Source organism: Styela clava, chromosome 2, assembly GCF_964204865.1.
Source record: "Styela clava chromosome 2, kaStyClav1.hap1.2, whole genome shotgun sequence".
NCBI classification, from domain to species: domain Eukaryota; kingdom Metazoa; phylum Chordata; class Ascidiacea; order Stolidobranchia; family Styelidae; genus Styela; species Styela clava.
The window spans coordinates 24,420,835-24,445,423 of NC_135251.1; the positions used below are offsets into that span (position 1 = coordinate 24,420,835).

The following is a 24,589-nucleotide window of genomic DNA, read 5'->3' on the forward strand; positions in this document are numbered from 1 at the left end:
AGGGCAGGCGTTTATTGTGTAATAGAGACAGATTTAGGATTGCGCAATAATATTCGATTATTCGGTTCGATACGGCGAAATCATAAAACTATTCCATTTTGGACAGCCCTAGTCAATTATTCTGTGCATTTGAGTACCACTTCCTGACTATTTGCTACCCAGGCCAATGTTTCCACGTAAAAAAATATGCGATAACAAATAACTTGTAATTGTGTACAAGTGTATGCAAGGCAGAAATGATTTAAGACCTCGAGTTGCTTCTGCACACTATTACTAGTTTCTCCTCTTCAAATAATTTTTACCTTGCGAGGATGGCGAAATTGCAGAATCATCATTTCAGCATGGTGAACAGGGAAGAGCTTTGAATGAGTTCGATATTTAGTTCACTTCTTTTGCAGTCATATTTTTAGCTTGTTGGAATGTTGCCAAGAGAGCCGTTGTTTGTATTTTTTCACTTGCCCCTGCAGCCAACCTGTATTCAATGTCTGCCATCTTGTCCAAAATATGGATTTTCACATTTGTAGGAAAATCTATCCGATGCACAAAACTATGCATTTCTGTTAAAATATCTTGTAACGCTATTCCCTTTTCTTTTTTAAGAACCGATAAATTCCGATATGCAACTGAAAATTCTTTATTCAGCATCCATTCTAGCATATCTTCGATGTCGCTGCGCTTCGGTTGCCCTGTACATGTATAAATGGTGTCTTCCGAAACAATATCATGGGCCATTGAAGTACTTTGTAAAATGTTTAAGGCCCGCCTCATATCACCAAATGACAATGCTAAAAGTGCCTTCATGCCATCTTCAGTGATATCAAGGTTTTCAGCATCAGCGACATGTTGTACTCGTGGCACCATTTGATCAGTAGTCAACGGTCCAAAACGAAACCTTGTACATCTAGATTGCAATGCAGGAATTATCTGGAAAATAGAATAATATTACCACATTTGACTTACGGTAATTGTTTTTGATCAAAAAATGCAAAAAAAACCTTGGTCAGATAGTTGCAAATGAGACAGAATCGAGTGTTGGCAGTGAACTTTTCCATGACTCTTCTTAATGCATTTTGTGCATCTTTCGTCATTGCATCAGCTTCATCGAGAATAATCAGTTTGAATCCCTTGTTGAATATGGTTCTTGTACTAGCAAAACTGAGAACCTGAAATAATTTATTAAATATTTTTTAATGAAAGTGAATCTATATTATTAATGTGTTTATATTGCAGTCATTGCCTGGTGTATATTTCAAGTTTAGTGACATATTTTTGCTGTTACGGTGTTGATAATATTATCACTACTGCACTATGTTATGCTTTTAACATATTTATTGCGAAAAAAGGGAAATACCGAACAATATCATCACCAAATACTCAAATATGACTTTGGCGTCAGTCAATACAATACCATGCTGCCATCTGTTTATACTGTTATAATAGTTTGGGGAAAGAAATATGAGGCTCAAAGCTGTCAATAATGCTGCTTTTGTATTTCTTTATTGCAGTATTGAGAAATCAAGTTGAAAAGAATCCAAATCAGAGTATATTACCCAAAAATTGTCAAGTTCGTATGAGATAAACATTTCTGTATAAACAGCAATTTTGCGAACCGACTATAAGTGCATTGTCATACCCAAAGTTGAGATCAAACTAACATATCTAGAAATATAAAAATGGGCACCTTTTCCCTCACTACTCCAATTCCTCTATCGTCAGATGCATTCAATTCCAGCACCATTGAATTAAATTCCTTTTTTGAATAAAGCTGCTTGGCACATGCCAAAATTGTAGATGTTTTTCCGGTTCCTGGAGGACCATAAAACAAAAGATGAGGCAAACGATTTTCATCCATGAATTTCCCGATTGTTTTTAGAATGTCTTCATGAGAAATTAAATCTTCCAAACGTTGTGGCCTGTACTTTTCCACCCAAGGCAGATTGGGAGACGCAGGGGTAACCCCAGAGTCCACCCCCATCTCGTTATTCTGCTTTTTGGCTACAAAAAATCGAAAAACATTAACTTTCAGCTCAATGCAACTTCCTCGCGCGGTGTTATTTGCTCACGTGATCAGTTGACCGATGGATGAAAAATAGGCTTATCTTTTATTAGGTTTTGCTTGTGTTGTACGTTTGTTAATGACTCATTTATTTATATATAGTATTTTTTTATTTGAATATAAGTCATAAATATTGCGTATACACTAAATTGGTTTAGATCTATCGAAGAAATCATTCAAGCGTAGATCATTTTCTTTGTTTTGGTTCCTTTCTGATGCTCCACTAGGGCAAAATATTTTTTGGCATATCGTATGAGGTCTGGTTTTTGATGGAGGATTTACATGAAAATAGTAATAATTGTCAAAATGTTAAAACGGAAAAGATCTTGCCACGTGTTATAAAAATAGAAGAAACAAATTGTTCAATATGTAGACGCGTAAGGAAGTTTTATTCATGTCGACAATGCAGAGAAGTAGATGGACATATGAGTTTCTTAACTCAAGAAATTCCTTCATCGCCAACTGGAAAGGAAAAACGGTTTCCTGGTTTTATATCAGGGTAGGTTTTGTTTACAAATATGTTTATACAGTATCTTTATATTTTTCAATATTACGTATCGCAGTTTGTGCTGTTTCCTAATTGACTTTATTTTGAAAAATCCAGATAAAAAATTATACAGAAAATCATGGCTTCAGAACATAATAACTCACTCACATTCATTTGAAGTGATAGAAAATAAAGAACTTCATTTCAAAGAACTTTTAACTTCGTGTCTTAATATTATTGGGTCTAGTCGAATTTGATACAATTCAACCGTTACTAAACCTATTGACATTTTCAAGATATATCTCTAGTAGGACATAGGAATGTTGTTAAATTAAATCACTGCCAATTCGGGTCAATGCCATCCAAAAATTACGTCACTTCGACGTCACCATCACTTCATAGGAGTTGCCGAAGTATAATTACGATCGGCCGAAATGGCATCTGCGCCGCCGATAAGAACTTGCTAAAGCCGGCGATCTCTCTCCTATTGTGATCGTTGCGACGAGAAAACGAGAGAAATAGCTTGCTCGATTTCGGGTTATCGTCTGCGCGTTTTGGGCGACCATTGATACTTCGTTGGGCCTTATTACGCCACTGTGACGTCGGAATGACGTAATTTTTCGGTGACGTAGTCAGGTGGTGGTTAGGATTGACATATGCAAAAATTGTTGAACCAGGCCAACTTGAAGTGGATGTGGTACTAAACTATACCAGACCCGCCAATTCTTTGTCTAATTTCAGACTGGCGAAATTTCAAGTTTCAGAATTGAAGAAGAAACGTGTTACATTGAGCGAAAAAGAAAAATTGTAAGAAAGTTTATGTTAAGAAAGTTTTATGTTATGTTCTGATGTTATTTTTGTTCTAAAATAGATATTGAGATAATTCAGATTTGTGAAAATCTGGTTGGTAGCAGTTATAAAAAAAACTCAACTATCTTCATCTGTCAATGCAAATATACTATAATTATTATACATATAATGAATCACCCATGTCTGATTTATATCTGTTTATATACTCCATTTTAGTCTAAAATGCTGCTGAAACAAGATGGAAGTATGTATCAGTTTGCTAAATTCTCGTTGTTGAAATGATTGCTGTAAAAAATCACTTTTTCAGACACTGATAAACCTATCAAAATTTAGGTATTCACAGTCACAGATGGAGGAAGTTTTTAGAAAGCTATTGCTTTTTTTTAAATTTTTTTTTTTTCGACTTTCATGGGACCTGATATTTCATCAAAAGCTTGTTGATTTAGTTTAATCGAAAGGAAATACTTTTTATTCATATTGCTCGACCTGCTCCATATTGATTGACACGCCGATCTCGTTGGTGTCCTCGGGCCTTTTCTTGTGACATTTGTTAAATACATTTTAGTAATCAATTTTATTTCTACAGAGTTATAGAAGCCACTGAGACTCTCAGTCAAAGACAAAAATTGGTACAGTGTAAATTAACTTTTTTTGCACATAAAAAAATAAAAAAACAGACTTAACAACACTATTTCAATTTTTCCAGAGGGCAGATATAATCGAGACAAAACTGAGAATAGAAACGTTAAAGAAGATGCGTAGAATCCAAATTGAAGGGATGAAAAAACTAGAAATGGAAAAGAAATCAGTTGAATCAACGGTTGATCAACTGCACAGAAGATCTAAGAGAACCCAACTGAAAAAATCAAAAATCACTGATTACATGAATACCAAGAAGGTTAGATTAGATTTTGATAAAACAGGGCACTTAGATATCCTGCGAAGGGGGGAATCTTCTGCTTTTCTAATGTCAAGATGTAGAAAATATTGAACCGTCTAATATTTAATTTTATTATATTTCATTTAATGTGGTATATTTTGTTTGTCGATTCAACTTATTGCAAGTGCTGAGTGCTGACTAAATTTTGTCTTGCTTTGAATGCTCATAGTAGATCAATCAATCAGAGACGATCTGTAAAAAATTTACTTTCCATTTATTGATATTGCAACGTTATTACGTTATTATCAATCACAAGGTTCATGTAGAAAGTTTTGTCACTTTGTACTTTTTTCATCGGAATGTTTGTAGGGGGGGAATGAAAAAAATCGAAATTACTAAACTGCTTATCAATCATTTTTCAGTATGTTGTGGAAAAGGTTCATACATCACTACAGAAACAGAGTAAAGAACTTGAAATCATTGGCAAACAACAAATACAAGATCTTGTGACTCATATTTTTCCAATTGTTGGAATATCACAAGATGAAACATTTGATAGGTAAGATTGTGTCAGGGATTCATATTTCTGAGTTTATTTTCATTTAGTCTCCACTCGTAATCACTTTGGAAAATATTCAAAATTTATCCCAATCGGGTAGGGAATCCCGATCTGGAATGATTTTAGTCGTTCCAAAAATAGTGAGTTCCCACAGAATGTTAGATATCAGTGGACTTTGTTTGGAGCAAAATAATGTTTGCGTCATGTAAACAAGCATGATAGCATTATTATAGTGTTTTATTGTACTGATGTATAATTCATTACTAGATTGTAAAAATTTTAAAGAGAAAAATTTGTAGCCCTGTTTAATTAATTATTTGAGTCTCAATTAGGATCTTTCTTGAAGATTATCTAATTTCGTTTCTACTATATTTTTTGAACATTTAAGTTATGCTATCATTTCAAAAGATTACCGACCGTATTATTATCGTTTATTTAGGATATAAGTCTCCTATATTATAGTTTGCTTTTCTCAGGTTCTTATCCCCGAGTTACGGTCCGTACTTGATTTTTGTTTTAGTGACAAATCTTCAGATGATGAACATAACAGGGAAAATTCAATGAATTTACTTGAAGAAGAGTTGGCAGAAGCCAGACGACTTTCTTTTGTACATGGTAGATGGATATATGATCAAGTACGTAGTCAGATTGTTCAAAATGTCTTCCTACTGTATGGAACAGGAATCATGCTGGAACATAGGAAACCCGGAGGGTCATGACTCCCAACTCAGGGTTGAAACAAATTTTTTCTCTGACTCCAGATCCGTTAAAATCATTTTTGATATTCAAAACTTTGGTATATGCAAGACTTCTTTGCTAGACTGTTTAGATTGCTTTATTAAATTGACCCTATTTGAGTTTCTGTTGAAAATGTAACTTCTTTTATTACTATAGAAAGTGTGTTCTTGTTGTATGGCCAATGACCCAACGCTTATGCCAATAATTTTGATAGTTTGGTTCAAGTTAGTTATAGTAATCATTTTTATTTCACTAGAGAGAAGGACCTGACCTTGTTCGATTATCCATCGCATCTAGTAGGGTAAATGCACCTGCAGATGGAAATTATACAGCATGTGAAGCATGGTTGAAGTCAATGTTGTTATCTGCATCTGGTAAGTAATGTGGATTTCATGCATTGAACATACGAACATTCAGTTACAGACCTACACGAGTCTTGAGTAAATGGTTCAGGAAGCTGGTTGCATTCTTGTCAGTCATTGTTGCGAATATGAACAAGGAAGACTAGGATCGAGAAAATGCAGTTTCTTCAGTCTTTTCTTTAGATTATAATATTCATTTTTATACATCCGTGCCTATTTCATATTTCAGTAACATCCGAATCCACTGAAACTTCAACATCTTCATCTATTCATCGTCCTGAACCCCACCGATCATCGGGTGCCAGTATTTACGCAGCCTTGTGTCATGCAACTCATTTGATGCATACAATACGAAAAATATTATGTTTGCATATGCCTTATAAACTGCATTACAGGTATTTCTTTATCTGATTTGTAAAAAAAATTGACAGAAAAAGTTAGTGTTGTATCACTCTTTTGTTGTGTAGTTTTATTTCCCGTCCAGCGTTATTGATGCAACAAACCGCTTTGCTGATTTCCTCCGGGATATTTTCATGCATTTTAAGGATATATTCCTTGCTCTTTCAATACATTGTATAATATACTAAGGAATACTATTTTAAAAAAATTCAATAGTTCAGAGTGATTGTTTCATTTCTCGTTTTTTTTAATCATATCAATGGCTACTTGTCTACATCATTTTTCGGAGTGAATGTATTAAATTTAAAGTATCATACAAATACTGTAATCAGATTGTATACAGTATTCTTTAGTATACTAGGACACATGATTACGTTTTAATATCTATTACTGTGTTCTAAACTTCAGACAGTTCAGTGTGGGTAATATGAACGTTCAAGAATTTCTGTGGAATGTGCATAAACTCAATGGGAATGTTCTTTCACTTTGTCTTCGTAATGGAGTTCAACCTCAGCTAATTCATCCTTTGCATACACTTCCCAATATCCAGAATGCTATACAAATGTATTTACATAATGGAGCCAGGTAAAAATTATGTCGTTACATTTAGACTGTTTAAAATTTTTATCAGAAAATAAATGTCATACCTTGGCATTGACACATATTGTACATTAACTCACTGCCGGTGATTCAGGCAGTTGTAATATAAAGCATTATTAGTGGAAAATTTGGTGTTCATGGAGTTTGGAGCGAGAGTCATCAATGCAGAGCCAGAATCAATTTTTCAATGGCTTGGAATCAGTGTCGGGGAAAACATTTCCACCACAGGCCACAGATATGCATTAAACTGGACATATATATTTATGTTGATGCAGTGAATCATATTGTGTGATTGTTTCAGATTTTCAAGGTGACGACTAATCATCTTCATTCATACTTTCAGTACTTCTCAATCAATATTAACTCCCGAGTTGATTTCATCATTAGAAGAGGCTCTCGAGGAGAGCAGCGATCCTCTACCCGATGATGACGAGAACAGGATGGAGGATTCTCTATCTGAGTGGGAAAACTCACTTTCTGAAGATTGGGAATCTTTGATACCAAAGCAGTAAGATAACGCTTAAATAGCATTTCATTTAGGAAAGTCACATTAACAATGAATGGTTGAAAAACCCATGATAACTATAAATGGTTTTAAAACATCAGAGCATCACTCACGTTCATATTTTATGAACATGATTGAAAATGTCTGAACTGAACGTAGATAGTGATTTCATTTTATAGGTTATTGATGCTAATTTCTGGCAAATATTTCATGCAATTTTGACCTGTGCTAATAAATCTTCACATTTCAAATCTATCATTTTTAATAAAAAATGAACCAACCTTTTTGCTACCAAACTCTAATATAAAAACGTATCATTTTCTAGGTCTTCACTTGCCCATCAATACACATCTGCAGCTCCTTTCCAGTCTCAAGCCCAGTCTGTTGATATTAGTGAATCACAGGGACTTGTATCAAGTGCTGTTGCTTGGGTTACTAAAGGCTGGTGGAACAGATAGCACTTGTTTAATTTTAAGTCTTTTTTACATTCAGTATTACTATGCCAGAGATGATTTTTAGAAAAAAAAATAGAGAATATCATATAATATATATTGATATCATTGTTAGATTCTTCTCTATAATAATTGGTGCTGCAATGACTTATTTGTCTGAATAATAAGAATCAATTTTTGCGATCAAAAAAGCTCTGTATAGTTGGGTATTGTTTGATTTGAGTATGGATTAAACAAATTCAGTTCTTTGTATTTCCTACCTAATTTATCAGCTTGGTGTGTTTTAATTTTGAGGCAGTATGGCATGGATTTCTAGATTTGAACTGTTGTTTTGTAATTTAAATTGTTCTGTCAATATTTCACTGTATCTGTTTGTATGGTTATTAGTGTTTAGTTTGTTAACTTTCTTGGTATTTGAATTACTATTGATAACATAAAGAATATGAATTTGTACGAATAATACTGTTAGTTTTTAATTGCATATTAAATCCTAATAATAATGCCTATATTTGGTATGTGTTCAATGGCTTGATATACGGGTCATAAGAGCATTTTTCCCACCCCACCTTATGTATTTAGGAATTTCTGAAAAAAATGCCAATTCTATGCCGATATGATTTTGTTTTGCTGTGCAAAAAAATACTATTTCCACAATGACTGTCAAACTCTTGTGTATTTTATGTTATTTTTAACATTAAAGTTGATTTTTTAACGCACCGTAAGTGGGTATTTTGTGGGAGTCTGTTTATGTCCACAAAGTAAATGTGAGGGAAAGTCTAAATTTTGTTCATCCCGCATTTCAATATATTCTGTTCCTCAAAATTCCTTCCGCTTACAGAACTACATTTTAGGGTATTGAAGATTGTCTATTTTTAAAATATTTTGAAGAAAGCTGTAGAACTATAGAAAAAGTCTGTCCATATTATGTCGGAAACATTTGGCCAATTCTGGTATAACAAGAACACCATTTTCGCTTACTATCGGTGGCAAGCTGTAGTGACTAAAACTAAGTTAAAGCTGTTAAACACCGTTCTGTTTGAGCAAACTTCAACTTTTCATACGCCGGTAAGCGCAGATGTATATCTGCACCTGGCAACTACCCCCTGAAAAGATCGCTAATTTCTTGATAAAATAACAATTGTGACGCCAGAATATAAAATAAATTCATAAATCTGACTTGCCCAGGCTGTACTTTGGTTTGCTGATGTAGAATGTAATTACTTCGTTCTCAATGTCTGTTTGTGGCCATGCGTAAAGCGTTTTTTTGATCTCCAGTGGAAATTTTTCGCGCTTTAATTTATTGGAGACGATTGACTGGACTTAATTGTGTTCATGAAGTTCACTTATTTAATAATTTATGTCATGCACGTTGTCGGATACGACCATCTAAATGGGCGGACATATCGAACTGACAATTGGCGTTTTTTTCATAGTATTTGGAATCGAAGACGGTATGACTATAATAATAGCCAGAAAATCTCCCAAAAATTCAATTACCTATTTGTTAGGGAAGTCGGTGTTTACAGCAAAAACTCTACGTACTTAATCAGTGATTGATTACATTGCACTGAACTTTTGGTCAAAATTGTTTTGTCCAAAGATCAACAAGCTTGCACGCTTTAGTAGCGCCACAACTAGTAACGAGAACCGATAACGCCGCACTGCTCAAGTGAGTTGACCATTTTTTATTTTTTTACTCGTATTGTGCGATATATATTAAAAATATTTCTTGCCTAATGCCTCATTCTGAGAGAACACCCAAATGTATGCCCGCTTCTCTATATCATATATGTAACCCGCAACGCTCGCTATCCCGATCTGAACTCCCAGTGTCTAATTCTACTCATCCACTCACCCTACTTCAACTGTCTAATCCTGCCTAATGTCCGATCCCACTCGCAAAGCATACCTGGATTACCTATATCTGATTCCCCGCCCGCCCCCTACCTGAAATCCCCACCACGCTACATTCAACTGCGCTCGCCTGCTTAATTAAAAAGGTTCGCGGTTGCAGCCCATACCGAGCCAGTGGTCTCTTGTGAGTCCTCTTTATCGTCAGTATATATATTTGTTAGAAATCGACAAAGCCGAAATAAGATATTTTCATCTCGTGTGCTGGTATTGCAATTTTTCGTACAACGTAGTCATGTGTAGGCCTGACGGTACAATTGTTGAAACTTGATATTTTAATACACAGACTAGGTGAAGTATTTTTGGTAATTAACTAGCTTACCAATCATCTCAGAAACAGCTAGGCCCCGGTATTCGAACTGGCGAGTACAACCTCTAATAAGCACAAAACAATGCATATTGTACATGCATAATTAATGCCCTTACGCTTGTACAACGACAGCAGCAGCACATACGAACGAGAAGAGAAGCGACCTTCGCCGTCGCCACCTTGTCGAAATGTTCCTGCTCGAGATCGATGTTTTTTTCTCTTTCTGGCGAGAGGAGACATTCGAAAATACCGACGCATAATAAAGAAATGAGGAATGCTACTTCACAAGAAAAAATGGAATGCTGTAGGAATCAGTCACAGAGTGGCGAACCGAACCAGTTTATTCAGATCAAGCGCTGGGGTAGACGGGTGTTTTTTAAGTTTTGAATTTTAAGTTTGACCTAAGCATTTTTGCTGCCTATATGTTGAACAAAATCAGGAATAATTTTTTCGAGGAAAGCTAAATGAAAATGGTGACGCGATATATTGTTATTGTTTTTTGATAACCTAAATGAGTCGCCTACCTCGTACCAGAACAAATCCAAAAGCAGAAACGAGATCAACTATACATCCTAAAAATGTCAATAGTGGAATAGCCAAGAGGACTATGCCGGTTCCAGTACCAAGAAAATTGCATGGAGATATATCAACATGTCATGTACCCGCACCAAGACGACACAGGCGCTTCCACACATCGTTCAGCAGTTCCATACGACGAAATCCGCCGGCAATTCCACCTTCACTCCTCCGTTTCGTGTCGGAGCTGGAACCAGGCTTTCAAAATGCAACAAATGCTCATCCACACAAAAAGAAGGACAATGTGGGACCGGGAAGGGTAAGAATACATATATTTTTCTAAAATACCAGCCTATTCTGAACTTCGTCAATTTCATTGGCGAGCGAAAGGAGATTTATGTAACTCTTTACTTCTGCAAAACATAGATTATCTTTAAAATTGTACTCTTTTGGACTCTTAGTTGCTCTCCTTCTTAATTTTACTGTCGGTAACGCTGGAGCAAAACTTCTCAAATTTTTGTGGATGTATGCAAATAGTATGTAAAAATATGAAATTTGTTTGGCGAGTATATCAGTTTAAAATATTGCCTAAATTTATCCGAAACATTTGAAAATACAGGATCTAATATATTTCACGCTATAATTGAAAGCACCATCGTAAATTTGTCAAACAATCAAGAGTTGACACCAAAGTTATTGTGCTGATGTGGTCGATATGACCTCGTAAAAGACCACAAAACAAATTGCTGTTCAACACTAAGTGTACTTGTGATCAATATTCGTCTGTCGCTAATTACTGCGTTGGGAATAAGTCACTTCAATTTTGTCGACTTGCTCATGATAATAATCATAATCATTAACCTGCATAAAAGTTTTTATCAAAATATGAGTCATTGACCTGCGTGACCTCTTCTTACTGTTTTTTTTTTTAAACAGAGTTCGAATTTTGAACATTATTCTAGAAATTCGGGGAAACACAACATATTTAAGAAATTATTTAGGCCCATGACCAATTCTGGACTAATTTTATATTTACACGAAAAAAATTTTAGTCGCGGACGTCGTTTGTATGTTGTATATTAGCAAATAGAAAAAATACTGAATATATATATCCCCGACTAAAATGTGAGACCAGGGCTAGACCGCGACCGATCTACGAGTTTATGTTATTGTTCAGTTTCCATATATATTTTGACCTGTAAGCGCATGCCTAAAGCTAAATGTACAGCAGCCAGAGAAATATTGTTTAATTGAAAATACCAATTACAACCCTCGGATCAAAAATTATTTGGTCACGAAGATACGAGTTTCGTTGAGTTTATTATAATACGATTTGACTGTTGCATGTCCGATATGCATCATTCTAAATTTTAGACGACATTGTTTGTCTGCATTTTGGCTTGCGCTTTCCGCGTATCCAATTCCAACGCCATATGGCAAGCGCACCTTCGTAATACGCACATAAAATATGAATAGACTGTGAACTCTGCGACTGCAATGCATTGGATGCAATCGGGCGGTGCTGATTTAATTTCATTTCGTCACCTCTCTCTTGCATTTAGTGAAACCGCCTTGTTTTGAACCCGACTAAAGACTGTGAGCATTGGTGAATTCAGAGAAAATTTGTTCGAATATTTTTTAAGGCGGCGATATATTAAAAAAAAACAGTTGAATGCATGCATGCAGAAGTCCAGTAAACCGTAATAGTATCAACTATACTGCAAAGGGAGCACAATATCTAGTCACCCCTCATCCGTAATGAACGAAATTAAAACAAAGTTCTTATACAAAATAGACAGCCTATTTCCGCACATTGCTCTTCTTTTTAAACTATTTCATTTGAAAGTAGTCATGTACGAAAAAATGACTGATTTAGGATCTCCATCGTGTCATCGTACATGTTTTCAAGAGTTTCATATCAATTAATAATTTTATGTCAAATCTACATTCCTATAAAAGTTGCGAAGTGCCTACAATACATTTAAATATTTTTTGTACAATTGTAATACGAAACTACTTCTGAGAGACGATAAATCTCGCCATGCCATTATCCAATTTTCTCTCTTTGCTATGTGAGTATTGACTTGTTGCAGTCTTCTAATTGCGTAAAGTAATCTTTATTGGGTTGGGGGCCGCCAAGTATCGACAGATAATGTTCGCTGTAAAACCATTTTCGGCATTCAGGGTTTCACTCAATTTTTGTATTGAAAACAGATTGTTTCCTAGTGCTTTCACCAGAAGTTCTACGTGTACCATTTTATTTTACTGAGATATAAAACTTCATAATTTTACGACGACAAAATTAAAGACTTCTATTTTCTTCTGGTAGGTCAAAGTTTTGCTGAGAGTATGTCCTCAACAAGTTTTGAAAAACGATGTTGTTCAAAAATCAAAGCAATCGCCTCAACAACAAGAAAGCATCTTGCGTGTCGAAGGAAACCGTAAACACGTGACTATATTCGACTCAGAGAGTGGTCTACAATCAGCACAAATAAAGGTCGGAGTGTCGGCACCGAAATTGTACGCATTTGATGCTGTATTTCCCGAAGAATCATCTCAGGTATGCACTGTCAAGACGCTTAAAACGTCTTATATATATTCCTTTTACGCGACTGAATATCGCGAGTCAAGTCGAGACACAGATCATCTCAGTTTGGAGTTTAATTCATGTCCGTAGGCGATCAATCAGTGAGTTGAGTCTCGCAGTCCGAGTCATTTCATTCATAAAGCTCGAGTCTTTATGGTTAGTCGAGTCAATGGCTCAAATTCCCCCCTCAAGTCCACCGATTACGTGTGCTACGCCGCCCGTTCTCCAAAAACTGTGTACGTGTATTTTTTATTTCAACAGTTAGCCATCGGGAAAATAAGAAGTGTAGAATTCAACAATTTATATTTTATTTCATAGATTGAAGTTTGCTCCACGAGTCTCACCGACGTCATTCAAGCTGTGGTGCAAGGAGCAGATGGGGCAGTGTTTTGTTACGGTCACTCCGGGTTGGGTGAGATGCATATTCAAAATTTGACTTAATTTTATTGTTTAACATAATAGCATGAAAAAATTGAAAAGTTTGATACAAAAATACGTAATGGATTATTTATATTTCAATTATTTCATATATATTACGAATTATAGGAAAAACATACACTCTGATCGGCTCCGACGCCAATGAATATGAAGTAGGACTAATTCCGTGTGGAATAAGCTGGTTGTATCGAGCAATCGATGAAATGAAAGAAAAAACTAAAGGACGGTTTTCTGTTCGTGTATCCGCTATAGAAATTCAAGGCAGAACTGAAAAATTGAAAGATTTATTGAAGGAGTTTTCTAAAGGTAAGAAAATACTGTCAAAATTTTGCCATTTTTAGAACTTAGAACCCATTATTCCTTACCGTATTTGTTACATGGAATAGTGAAAATAGATTCTAACTACACGGTAAACCCTGGTACTGGTAACCGGTTGAGAAACCGTGAGTCGCCATACGATTAAGCCGTCTTATCGGCTTCCCACCTATATCATGTGTATAAATTCAAATAATGGCAAAAGACGCGGCACGACACACCGGGAGACAACTGTTTAATACAATTAGTGATACCATGAAATTGTCTTATGTTAACACGAGCGTAAAATCTTCAGCCGTCTCGGATCGTATGCTGCTTCATTTATGTAATATTTTCGCTGTTTAAAACACCAACGCCAAGAGCGTTTTATATTTATTCAACAGAGAAAAATTTGATGAAAAGCAAGAATGTACCACAAAATATTAGTCACATATTTACATATTATTTCAACACTAATGAAACTAAGAAAAACAACCCTTCGTACCTTTGCGAAGTGTCCAAAGGGATTTCATTACGAGAGTATCATATAGTCTTTTGGGAATAGTATTTTTTACCGACAAATATTCCCCTTGAATAATATCATACATAATGATTTGTACATTTCACGCTTGCCTATTCAAGATGGAGGACCAACAGATGATTTGTGTGTGCGGGAGGACCCGCTGTTTGGAACACAGGTATCTAATTCACCGATGTTTGTCATGGGAAATTCTTGTATTCACAGACATTAATGTCTTATCGTGGTGTTGTAATGCTGTTTGATTTCTTGGAGTAAAATGTTAGATATCTTATACTAGACATATTCCATAATATGAGATCACAGCGTGTCTCAGAATTATTATAGTAAAACTTTACACAGATCTTGGAACATTTCTCATCATTTTTATTTAGGCTAAAAACATTTGAATTTATTAAAAGAATAAGGGTTCACATGGTACATTACAAATGACTGACGTACACGTCTTGTGTAGTTACTATAGTAACCAAACCCGATGTCTACATGGCCCAATATTTCTTTACAGAGAATGCCATATATCCATCCCAATTGCACATACTATTACTGCATTATTTTGCGTTGGACATTTATAAAACTTAAGCCATGTGCCTTCTGGAACAAGAAAGTTAAATAACCGCTTAAATCGGCCGATTCAACGACCCGCAGAAATGAAATATACTACTAGCGTATTTATTTATACGTCTTAGGTACAAAGTATAATATCGAAGACTTTCCAAGAAATCAAAATTATTTTCACACATTCTTGTGTTTTTCAGTATCTGATCGATTTATCCTATCGCCTATAAAATCCATAAAATTGGCAAAATTGGTTTTTGTCACCATGAATGTGGCCGTTGAAATAAATGGCAAACAAATGAGATGGAAAAATCAAATTGGCATGATCAAAACATAATATAGGCAATAGGCTTCCCTCGAGTGGAAGAATATTTGAATATTGGGATAATCCTTCCTTTGTGTTGCATCAAGGGAATAGGATTAGTCTCCAATTCCACATTCTTTCACGTCGGTGTCGTTGATTATGCAAGCATTATTTCGTAGTGGAGTAAAACAAACATCTGTCACTTGATGTAGGTAATTTGTGGATTTAAAAACTCACAAGGCATGGTCCATAATTGGTACGTGATTTGCAATTTATTATCTTTGGGTCGAGACCGAACACGGATGACTGGATTTTTGACAATGATAGCAAGGCTATCGATGAAACCCGCTTGACCACACAATTTAACGTGTCTTCTGTTCGTTCACGTGGATGCATCAAGAATAATGCAATATACCTTGGATCTATTGTTACGCTTTTTGTGAAATCTAGTTTTCTTCCCTAATTTTGTGCTCTGTTCAATATACTTAACTATTCTCCCTTTTCCGCAAATCTACGAGATAAGATAATTATCTGAAAATTCGATTCAATCTGAAAGGATTTCATTATCAATTTTTATTCTGGTCATTCATGCAATTGGCTGTAATTCATTTAAGTATCCTTGTACGACAATTTTAACAATTTTCGCATTTCAAAAATGCGGTCTTGTGTTAATATCGTCGTATTTAAAAAAGTCAAGTCAAATATGTACAAAAATTACAAGAAAAATATGAGCACTCGGTTTAATTGGGCAAAAAGCCGCCGGTAACCGAAACTGGTTATCGAGAAGCGACATCCAAGGTTCTAATATGAAATTAAAAAGATCTGGAATTTTAGTTTCGGTTTGTTATTGTCGATATGTCTGGTTTGTTGAATAGACATTGTTATCAAGGCAAATATCAGTGATTATATCAAACAGACATCAGACCCCCACAGCAAAATTCCAATGTGATGTCTTCTGATTCATGGAACTTGAGAGTACTTGACATATGCCCCTATCCTTTCACAAGTCAGTCAGTTTTTGTACGACCAGCACGTTTGAAAATGATTCTTTTTTAATTAATTTAGTTGCAAAATCAATCTGAACTGCGTGCTTCATCTGCGGAGAAAGCAGCGTATCTGTTAGACGCTGCGTTGTCTACCAGGTCGAGTTCAGGCTCGCGATCGACGGAAGAAGCAAGAAGGCATTCCCATATGGTATACACGCTCCACGTTTACCAATATCGTCTAGATAAAACAGGACAAACTGGAGGTGATTTTGTGTAACTGCATTTTTTTTAATTGTATAATACTATGAAATGGACTTTGTCGTTTCAAAAGGGTGAATGTTTAAGCGGCGGATGTATAGTCGAATCGAAGTTAAAATGAAAAAAGAACAACTTTGTCTTCGATTCTGAATTTTGACTCTCAACCCGAATTCGGGCTGTAGCGAAATTTCGAATCCCACTTCAGATTGAAACTGCAAGATCGAAAATCAAATGTTGATTACGAAAGCTTTACGTGCCTTACGGCATATATATACGTGCTTTTGTAATAGACTGTTAAAAGCGTTTAGTAAAATTAATGGCTTTTAGTTTTGGTTGGAAATTTGACTTATTTCGTCATCATTGAAAGTCTTCAATTCCAACTCCGAGAAATTCAGAATTTTGACTTCGACTCGGAGGAGTTTGAAAATACCACCCCGCCTTCCCACTCGACATCCTCGATATTAACTTAATGTGTTTCAACGTGAAAGCCTTTATCGTTACTAATATTACTAATAACACTTTTTATTGTTTATATATTCAAATGGGCGTTGTCCAATACCATGAGGGTAGGTATTAAAATTATTATTTCGCATTTCTTTTTTTCTACGCAATCTTAAAATTTAAACGCCACATTTGATTTTTAATTTTCAGTCTCCGGGGGAAGAAGCCGTCTTCACTTCATCGATCTTGGAAGTTGCGAGAGAACATTGGTCAAAACTCCAAATTCTCTCACATTATCACTAAATTCACTTGGCCATGTGATTATGGCAATCATCAACAATTCAAAGCATGTTCCGTTCAAGTACGTTTACCATTACTTATCTTTGAATATTTTTAGTATTTCGATCTGATATAAAACCTAGTCTGCGATAAATCGCACCTATGGTCCATATGTGACAGATGAAAATCTTCCTCTGTCACAAATTGAACTTGTGGCTACAGGATTTCAAGCAACAGATGTTCGATTTATTAAGATTTCTTTTGCGTGAAAACAAATACCTCACCGATCGATGTTATGTGCTTACTGTTTCCCACCTACTAATGAACTAACAAAATCTAATTGCGATTGTGAGTTATTGATCAATTGGAATTACAAAAGATTTATTTATTCAGTTCTTGACTGGCTGGAAAAATCAAATTTACGAATATAAATATATATCAGACTGTTTTTAGTATTCATGGAAACGCATTAGCAAAATACATTAGTGATAGGGCCTGAATATGCTACGCATAATATCCGCGTCCTTGACGGTATATATCTGGTAGGAAAATACGTATTCACAATGAAGTTTTTGTTATTTGCCTTGCCAAGATTTGTGCAATGTTTACCCCCTTGTTAGGGGAATGAGAATTATGAGTTAGCCAAATTAGAAAAATTCGAAGGCGAAATCGTGGTATCATTACCAATGCTCATGTGCCTTTGACACGCTGTAGCAAAATTTGATATATTTCGAATTTTTATTTCACCCGATACTGGTGTAGCCTAAATATAGAAATATAACATTGACAATTAACAATGAGATGTCGTAAATCGGAATTTTGGGCGAATAAATAACTTGCCAAAATGATTATTTCTGATGATGTTTCAATCTCAAAATTTTAAATATCAGTTATATTCAGTTATCCTCTTTAGTACGTAGGCGTGAATCCCGTGGGGGGGGGGGGAGTCATTTAAAAATGGTTATCATCTAACTGAGGCTCAACTCAGTGTTTGACTCGACTCCAGACTCGAATGATTCGTGACTCGGTGACCTGGGTTTACAGGGACACTGAATGATGATTTTAGGCGTTGGCGGCTGAATATAATATAAATAACTTATTCCCGCTCTATTCGACCGAAGAATTTTCCCTTGATTCGATCGATCTAATTCTTAATGTTGGAAATGAATTGTAAAACATACATTAGAGATTTTACACCACGGGGAATTCAATCGATAATAAGATTAAAAAGTTGTTTCCGCGAGTCATCACGTTATCAAATCCAGAATAACAGAGCAATATCAACGCGTCCATCAATACACGGACAGTGGTGATTCAACATCTAGGATAATGACCTCGGAAATGGAAAATTAAAAATTCTTTATTGTACGGTTAAATATACTTGGACGATTAGAGGGGAAAATACATATCAATCTTTTGCACGATGGGAATTTTTTGAAAGACTCTTTCGAGGAATAGAGAACAATAATCTTGTCATAAACCAGTAACTTTATGTAAATTTGACTTTATTTTTATACTGCCAATTCCTCGTTAAATACAGTAAAATTTAATTCGATCGATTATTTCTAATTTACTTTTTTTTCGAATTTAAAGTGGATTGGGACGAAATTTTCAGTGCGTTTAAAACCCCAAAACAGTACCTATATTTTTCTTCAAATTTTTAAAAATAAAAATTGTGGGTTACGGCTATCGGGCAAAGTGAGTTTCAAACACAAAATCGAACCAACTGAATGTCAATATGAGGCAAGTAGATTAGGATTTACTACGAAACGCGCTAACTTTGCTCGCTTTGCGAATAATTTACAAATTTGTTCAAAGGTTCACCAATTGATCATCAGCTTTAATGAGAAATTCATACATATAACGTACAATATCTTTGGGCACGAATCTATAAATCATTTTGATGAATTCTTATGAATTGTTGAGTTGGTTATTGTTATGGAAAAAATAGATTTATCCCGCAATCGATTTACAAAAAATTCACTACTTAAAGATAACTATATGCGCTAGAAGGCTATTATTACCTTTTATTCATTTATTTTTTCAAATTCCGAAAAGAGAACATTTTTTACTCCGCCCGCTGGTCCACCGGTCTTTACAGTAAACTTGGTGCGCTAGGTACCGATACTCGGCCTTTGTGTCCACATACTCATTATTGGTAAATTGTTCAACCTAAACAATTTGAACCTGGACATTAGAAATAAATAGAGGGTTATATTTCAAAAATCAACTTCAAACCTCGAAGAATGCGTCACAAATGATTTTAGAAGTCTACTAATACCTGTGCTACATCATCTGATGCATTTGTTCATACATTTTTACTACAATCATGACTTCAATCCAGTGGTTCTCAAACGGTAGGGCTGACCAACCCCCCCAAGCCAACCCCCCACCCCCAGCCAATTTTTCGAGGGGCGTGAATCTAAATAAAAATATTTGGTTAGATTTGATCTTGCCCGCCTTATTTTGGATATTTACATTTCCTATTTTGTCAGCCAAAAACAACTGCACTTATAAAAATAGCAACATGTTTTGCTTGTTTTGGAAACATTTCATTTATTTCATTATTTACGTTCCATCCGCGTATTACTTACGCCTTACTAATTGTTATTTGTAGCTTATTATTGGCTAGTTATTTTTGAGGTGGGGGGAGAGATTAATTCTAAAAAGGGGGCGCGGCTAAAAAGGTTTGAGAACCACTGCTTCAATCCATTAGGAGTTGCAGTGATTTAAGTGTTCTATCTGTCCAAAAGGGGATTTGTATGATTAACTTTCGTAGGGTGCTACTGTAATTTGAAAGGAGAGCAAGTTTGCTTTCCTACATAGCTTACACAATTGTTTACCAAATGTTAGTAATAAACATTAAAGTGTAATATAAGTTTTGAATATTATTTCCAGAGAAAGTAAGCTAACTATGGTTCTACAAGAATTGTTAGGAAACTTCAACTGTCGAACTGTTATGCTTGCTCATGTCGCCAAAGCTTCAACCCATTATGCTGATACCATGTCTACCGTGCAAATGGCATCGCGAATTCATCGAGTACTCATGAAAAAGAAAAGCAAGGTGAATAAACTGTTTCATCATTACGATAACTTATTTAATGCAGAGTCCAAAAAAATTTATACTATTTCGGTCCTCGGATTAGTAACTATGGATGCTAACCCAGTGGTTTTTAGTCATTATTCATTGTTGCCCATATTCAGCGTCAAAAAAAACACAAAGAATTTGAAAAAAAAGTTTTAAATCCGATAAAAAATGTCTTTATTAAAGTAAGCAATATAGTAAAAGGGTCAATGACCGATCTAATCCTTGTGTCTTTTTATCAGCTTGTCAAGTTAAACTTCAAAATCTTTGCTGAACCTCAAGCGTAAATCTCTTCTCTTTTCAATTTGTAACCTACTGTGGGCTCGAATAAAACCCCAGAAATTTCAAAAATCCGCATTGAGAAACGCTGTCTCATTTACGTCAGGTTAATGTATTTTGGTGAATGCCTCAATTTTGAGTATGTGGTTGACAATGACCCATGAAAGGTGTCACCAGTCTCTAATGATTTATCATCCATATTTCTACCGGAGTATCTTCGTGATTTGTGTATATCTTTTCTGGGTATTCTTTAAATGTATTCCAAACTTGACTTCTGATTTTTTCGTTTTGGGAATTTCTTGCAGGATAATTTCACTAAGACGTTGTCAGCTTAGACATATTTTTTATTTCTAAACTTCTAAATTTTATAGTCTTCGTCCACAACGTCTGTTAGAGGCATCGGACCAAATTGTCATCTTTCAAGATCTGTGAAATCGCATAAACGAGGTACGGATGAGGAAAGCGTTGGAACAAGGTATTTTGAAAAAAAAAAATTTTGGATATAAAAGCATGACATTAATAAGATTTGTATAGTAATGTTCTATAATAATATATATTTCAGCTCAGGAGTCGGGGAAACATCAGGCAGTGAAGTATCATGCGATACAGTTATATATGTCCGACCAAATGGTGTACCATTCAGCGACAGAGAGTTGACAGATAATGAAGGCCCGCCTCCGTCTGTACCAGTGAGGTCTCCTCCTCAAGTTGCAAAGTCACTCTCAAAGATAAACGAAAGTAATGGTATTATTGAAAATAAGCCAAGAAATAATGAAAACGTAAAAGAGAAAAGCCGTGGAAAAATACCTGTTTCAAGATTCAGAGAAACCCATAAAAGTTCACAGTCCAAACGTCACAATGCAAAGTCAAATGTACAAATGGTCCACTCTACATCAAACACGCAATTGAAGTTGGAAAATCACGCAAAATTAGTGAAAAACCTTTGTCGAAATAATGACTCTCACAAGACGACTAGAGTAAGCAAACCGTCCTCTAATCCAAGTTCTGAAACATCAAAACAACCTTGCCAAACCCGGTCAAAAAATTCGTCCAACCCATATGAAAATACTTCGTCTCTCAATAGAAACTTCGACAATTCGAAACAAACTTCTTCCAGTAGTATAAAATCTCAAAAACGGAGAAGTCGAATACCACCTCCGCCCCCGCCACGCCTTCCAACAACTCGGCTACGTCATAATAGTTCCGATCCAATGCCAACACAAGGAGATAACTTGCAATCTGACTATCGAACAGAGCACCATCCTACCTACGAAACTCTTCATTCCTCGCATGCTTCAGAAAACTTGGACGAACCAATTTCGAATAATGAATATGATAATGACGATGGAAATCATTTGGAAAACGTCCCAACTTCAGAGAATGATTGGCAACTCGAGAATTCACTTGATGATCACAATGTGAATTTTGAGCCAGAATTTGAACTGCCCGAAGATATTGTCCCAGCACATCAAATGGTAGAGGATTACATTGATCGCGAGAGGTCTTACAGGAATGAAGATTCACAGGACTCAATTTCACGGTTTCGTTCTCAGAAATCTGTGCAAAACATATCCTACAATCAAATCATTTTATCCGATCCTTCAATTTCTAACACCGATCTTTCGAAGTGCCTTCAAGATTTTGAAGACGTTTTAAGTTCAGTAGAAGCGAGAGAGAAACAACAATCAGTAAAAACGACCATTCCTGCATCGTTCAATGATATGAGACCAGAAAGTATGTTTGTTAATGTCAACGACGAAGAATGGAATTCTGATGAAGACGAAGACACATACACAAGTGATTGTGACGTCAGTGAAGGCGATGACGTAATTGATGTCAATTTTTATTGCCTGAGTTTCACAACTAAGAACCCACTGATACCTCTGTCAAAACGCTCTTTTGTGAAAGAAGTCACTAAACGTAAACGAATGAGCAAAGAAGAGCGTGGTAGCGATGAAACAAGCACCGGGGACGACACCGAATCAAATCCGATTCAAAAATGGGCAGAAAAAGTTAACCGGACATTTCCGCCCGAAAAATGTGTATCTGATAACACCGACCAGAATTTTGAAAGATCAAGTTCTAGCCTAAGGCGAAGCGTAACTTTTGATGCAAATTCTGGGACCCCCATAGAACTGTTGCCAGATTGTAATAATGATGATGACATAAAAAATGAAGACATAGTTAAAAGTTATTCTACACTAAATAGGAATTCTACAGAAGAATCTGCCATAGACGCAACCTCAACGACTTCATCTCCGTCGCAAGTACTATTATATGACTCGTCTAGTTTGGAAATAAACTATGTCAAACCAAAATCATTCGGCGAAATTAATCCTATAAAACAATGCGCAAGCAATAAACCTAAGAATGAATTTTATAAAAAAGCTGCAACAAAATTACCAGTACCAGAGGATTCGTCGAAATTAAAACAGTCAAGTGCGATGAAAGCGAGTACGGTCATGGCGAAAAACAAACAGATTTTGGTAGCTGGGTCTAGCGGAACCCAGGGTACGCAGCTTTCTTTGGTAAAGAGGAACGGCGAGGCTTTTGGTCTTGAATTGGTAATTACTTCAGAAAATGATGTATCTACAAGCGGCTGTGCAATGCCGACAGAAGATAAGATAAAAAATAACAAGCGACTCGTTTCGTCGAAAAAAGGAAATCAAAATAGCGCGCCATTTTTGAGTAACGATACGGCAAAACAAAGTCCGTCAAAACGGTCAAAATGGGGTGGACTCAAGAAGTTTGGAAGCAAAAAGGAAAAAGATGAAGTGAAATCAAAATCACCACATAGGAGTAACATTATAAATAGTAAATCACCTGCTAAATCGAAGACCACAAAAAAGCAGGAAAATGAGACGATAAAAAGTCTAAAATCATCCTCTAGTCCTAGTTTCGTCAGTAAACTTTTGTCTCCCAAGTTACGACGAAGTCAGAAATCACCGAACTGCACTTCAACAGCAAGTGCGGATTTTCGTTACCGATCACCGAACGTTATTTCACAAGTAAGACCGGATATTGTCAGAACAGGAAATTCCTTCACTAGTACCGAACAATTAAGCAATGATATCGGGGAAAATATAGGGTAAGTACGAAATTAATATTGACTTTATTCTATTTTCCACAAGTTACGTTGTTTGCAGTCGATCTGGGCGTGCGTTCGTAAATTTGCAGAAATATATAATATGTTTTTATTGGATGCAAAGTGTGCATTTCGGCAGTTTTGCAAAATTGTCAAAATTTAATTGAGGTTTGTAGATGTAACCAATAAGGCTATATTTTATCATTTTTAAATCTTCTCCGAGTCCTATGGGGTTCCATATTTCAACAAATTTCCTTATCGTGGGGGTATTTTGCGCCACCACAAAACTATACCACAAATGTAGCGTAATTTGGCATTTTCTGTTGCTGCATTAGCATTATACGCTATAAAGAATGCTTCCAGTTTATTCAATGCAAGTTATTCACTGTTGGGGTCAGTAATATTTGATTACTATGATCACATGCATTTTTAGGGGAACAATCAAGAATTCGTGGATTCAGTCAAATGAAGTATTGCCTATCGATAACAGCAGATCGGTACCTGCTTCAAGGAGGGACAAACAAGATCATTCACATCAGACGCCGTCAACCCGAACTCGTTTTGGTTTTACCCGAAAAGCAAAGTCGTGACCAAACTTTTTTACTCATTGGAAGTTCCAAGCCTGTTTTTTGTATTATATTTTGTTACCACTTTTATACTGTTTTGTTGTTTTGTATTATTTCTATCAGCAGAATATCAGTCCAGATCATAATTCTTCAAACTAATTATGATTTGTTACGGATTTCTGTCCAATAAAGACACTATCATGATTTAAACAAGTAGTAATAAAATGAAGAATAAAGCCGCACTGATGGAAATTTTCGAGTTAGAGAACGCTTAGCGCAAGTGAATTCCAATCGTTATGCTGAGATAAG

General features: G+C 35.6%; 3 protein-coding genes across 3 annotated transcripts; 2 read left to right on the forward strand and 1 right to left on the reverse strand.

Annotated features, from left to right (window-relative positions):
• Window positions 1-187: 187 nt before the first annotated feature.
• Window positions 188-2,098, reverse strand: LOC120336811 (replication factor C subunit 5-like). Its single transcript, XM_039404583.2, has 3 exons — window positions 1,682-2,098; window positions 996-1,163; window positions 188-924 (listed from the first exon to the last, which is right to left on the reverse strand). Exons 1-3 carry the CDS (start codon window positions 1,973-1,975, stop codon window positions 379-381), a joined length of 1,008 nt encoding a protein of 335 aa, XP_039260517.1. The 5' UTR covers window positions 1,976-2,098; the 3' UTR covers window positions 188-378.
• Window positions 2,099-2,190: 92 nt separating this feature from the next.
• On the forward strand, window positions 2,191-8,566 carry LOC120336790 (beclin 1-associated autophagy-related key regulator-like). The gene is made up of 11 exons (XM_039404554.2): window positions 2,191-2,555; window positions 3,285-3,350; window positions 3,940-3,982; window positions 4,060-4,251; window positions 4,656-4,792; window positions 5,313-5,427; window positions 5,787-5,904; window positions 6,122-6,287; window positions 6,700-6,876; window positions 7,235-7,399; window positions 7,722-8,566. The coding sequence occupies exons 1-11, from the start codon at window positions 2,326-2,328 to the stop codon at window positions 7,852-7,854; spliced, it is 1,542 nt and encodes a 513-aa protein (XP_039260488.2). The 5' UTR covers window positions 2,191-2,325; the 3' UTR covers window positions 7,855-8,566.
• A 1,578-nt stretch (window positions 8,567-10,144) lies between these two features.
• Window positions 10,145-24,522, forward strand: LOC120336762 (uncharacterized). Its single transcript, XM_039404519.2, has 11 exons — window positions 10,145-10,904; window positions 12,915-13,145; window positions 13,491-13,584; window positions 13,719-13,916; window positions 14,547-14,602; window positions 16,367-16,550; window positions 17,197-17,347; window positions 20,164-20,329; window positions 21,001-21,104; window positions 21,192-23,717; window positions 24,148-24,522. The coding sequence occupies exons 1-11, from the start codon at window positions 10,581-10,583 to the stop codon at window positions 24,302-24,304; spliced, it is 4,191 nt and encodes a 1,396-aa protein (XP_039260453.2). The 5' UTR covers window positions 10,145-10,580; the 3' UTR covers window positions 24,305-24,522.
• Window positions 24,523-24,589: the final 67 nt, after the last annotated feature.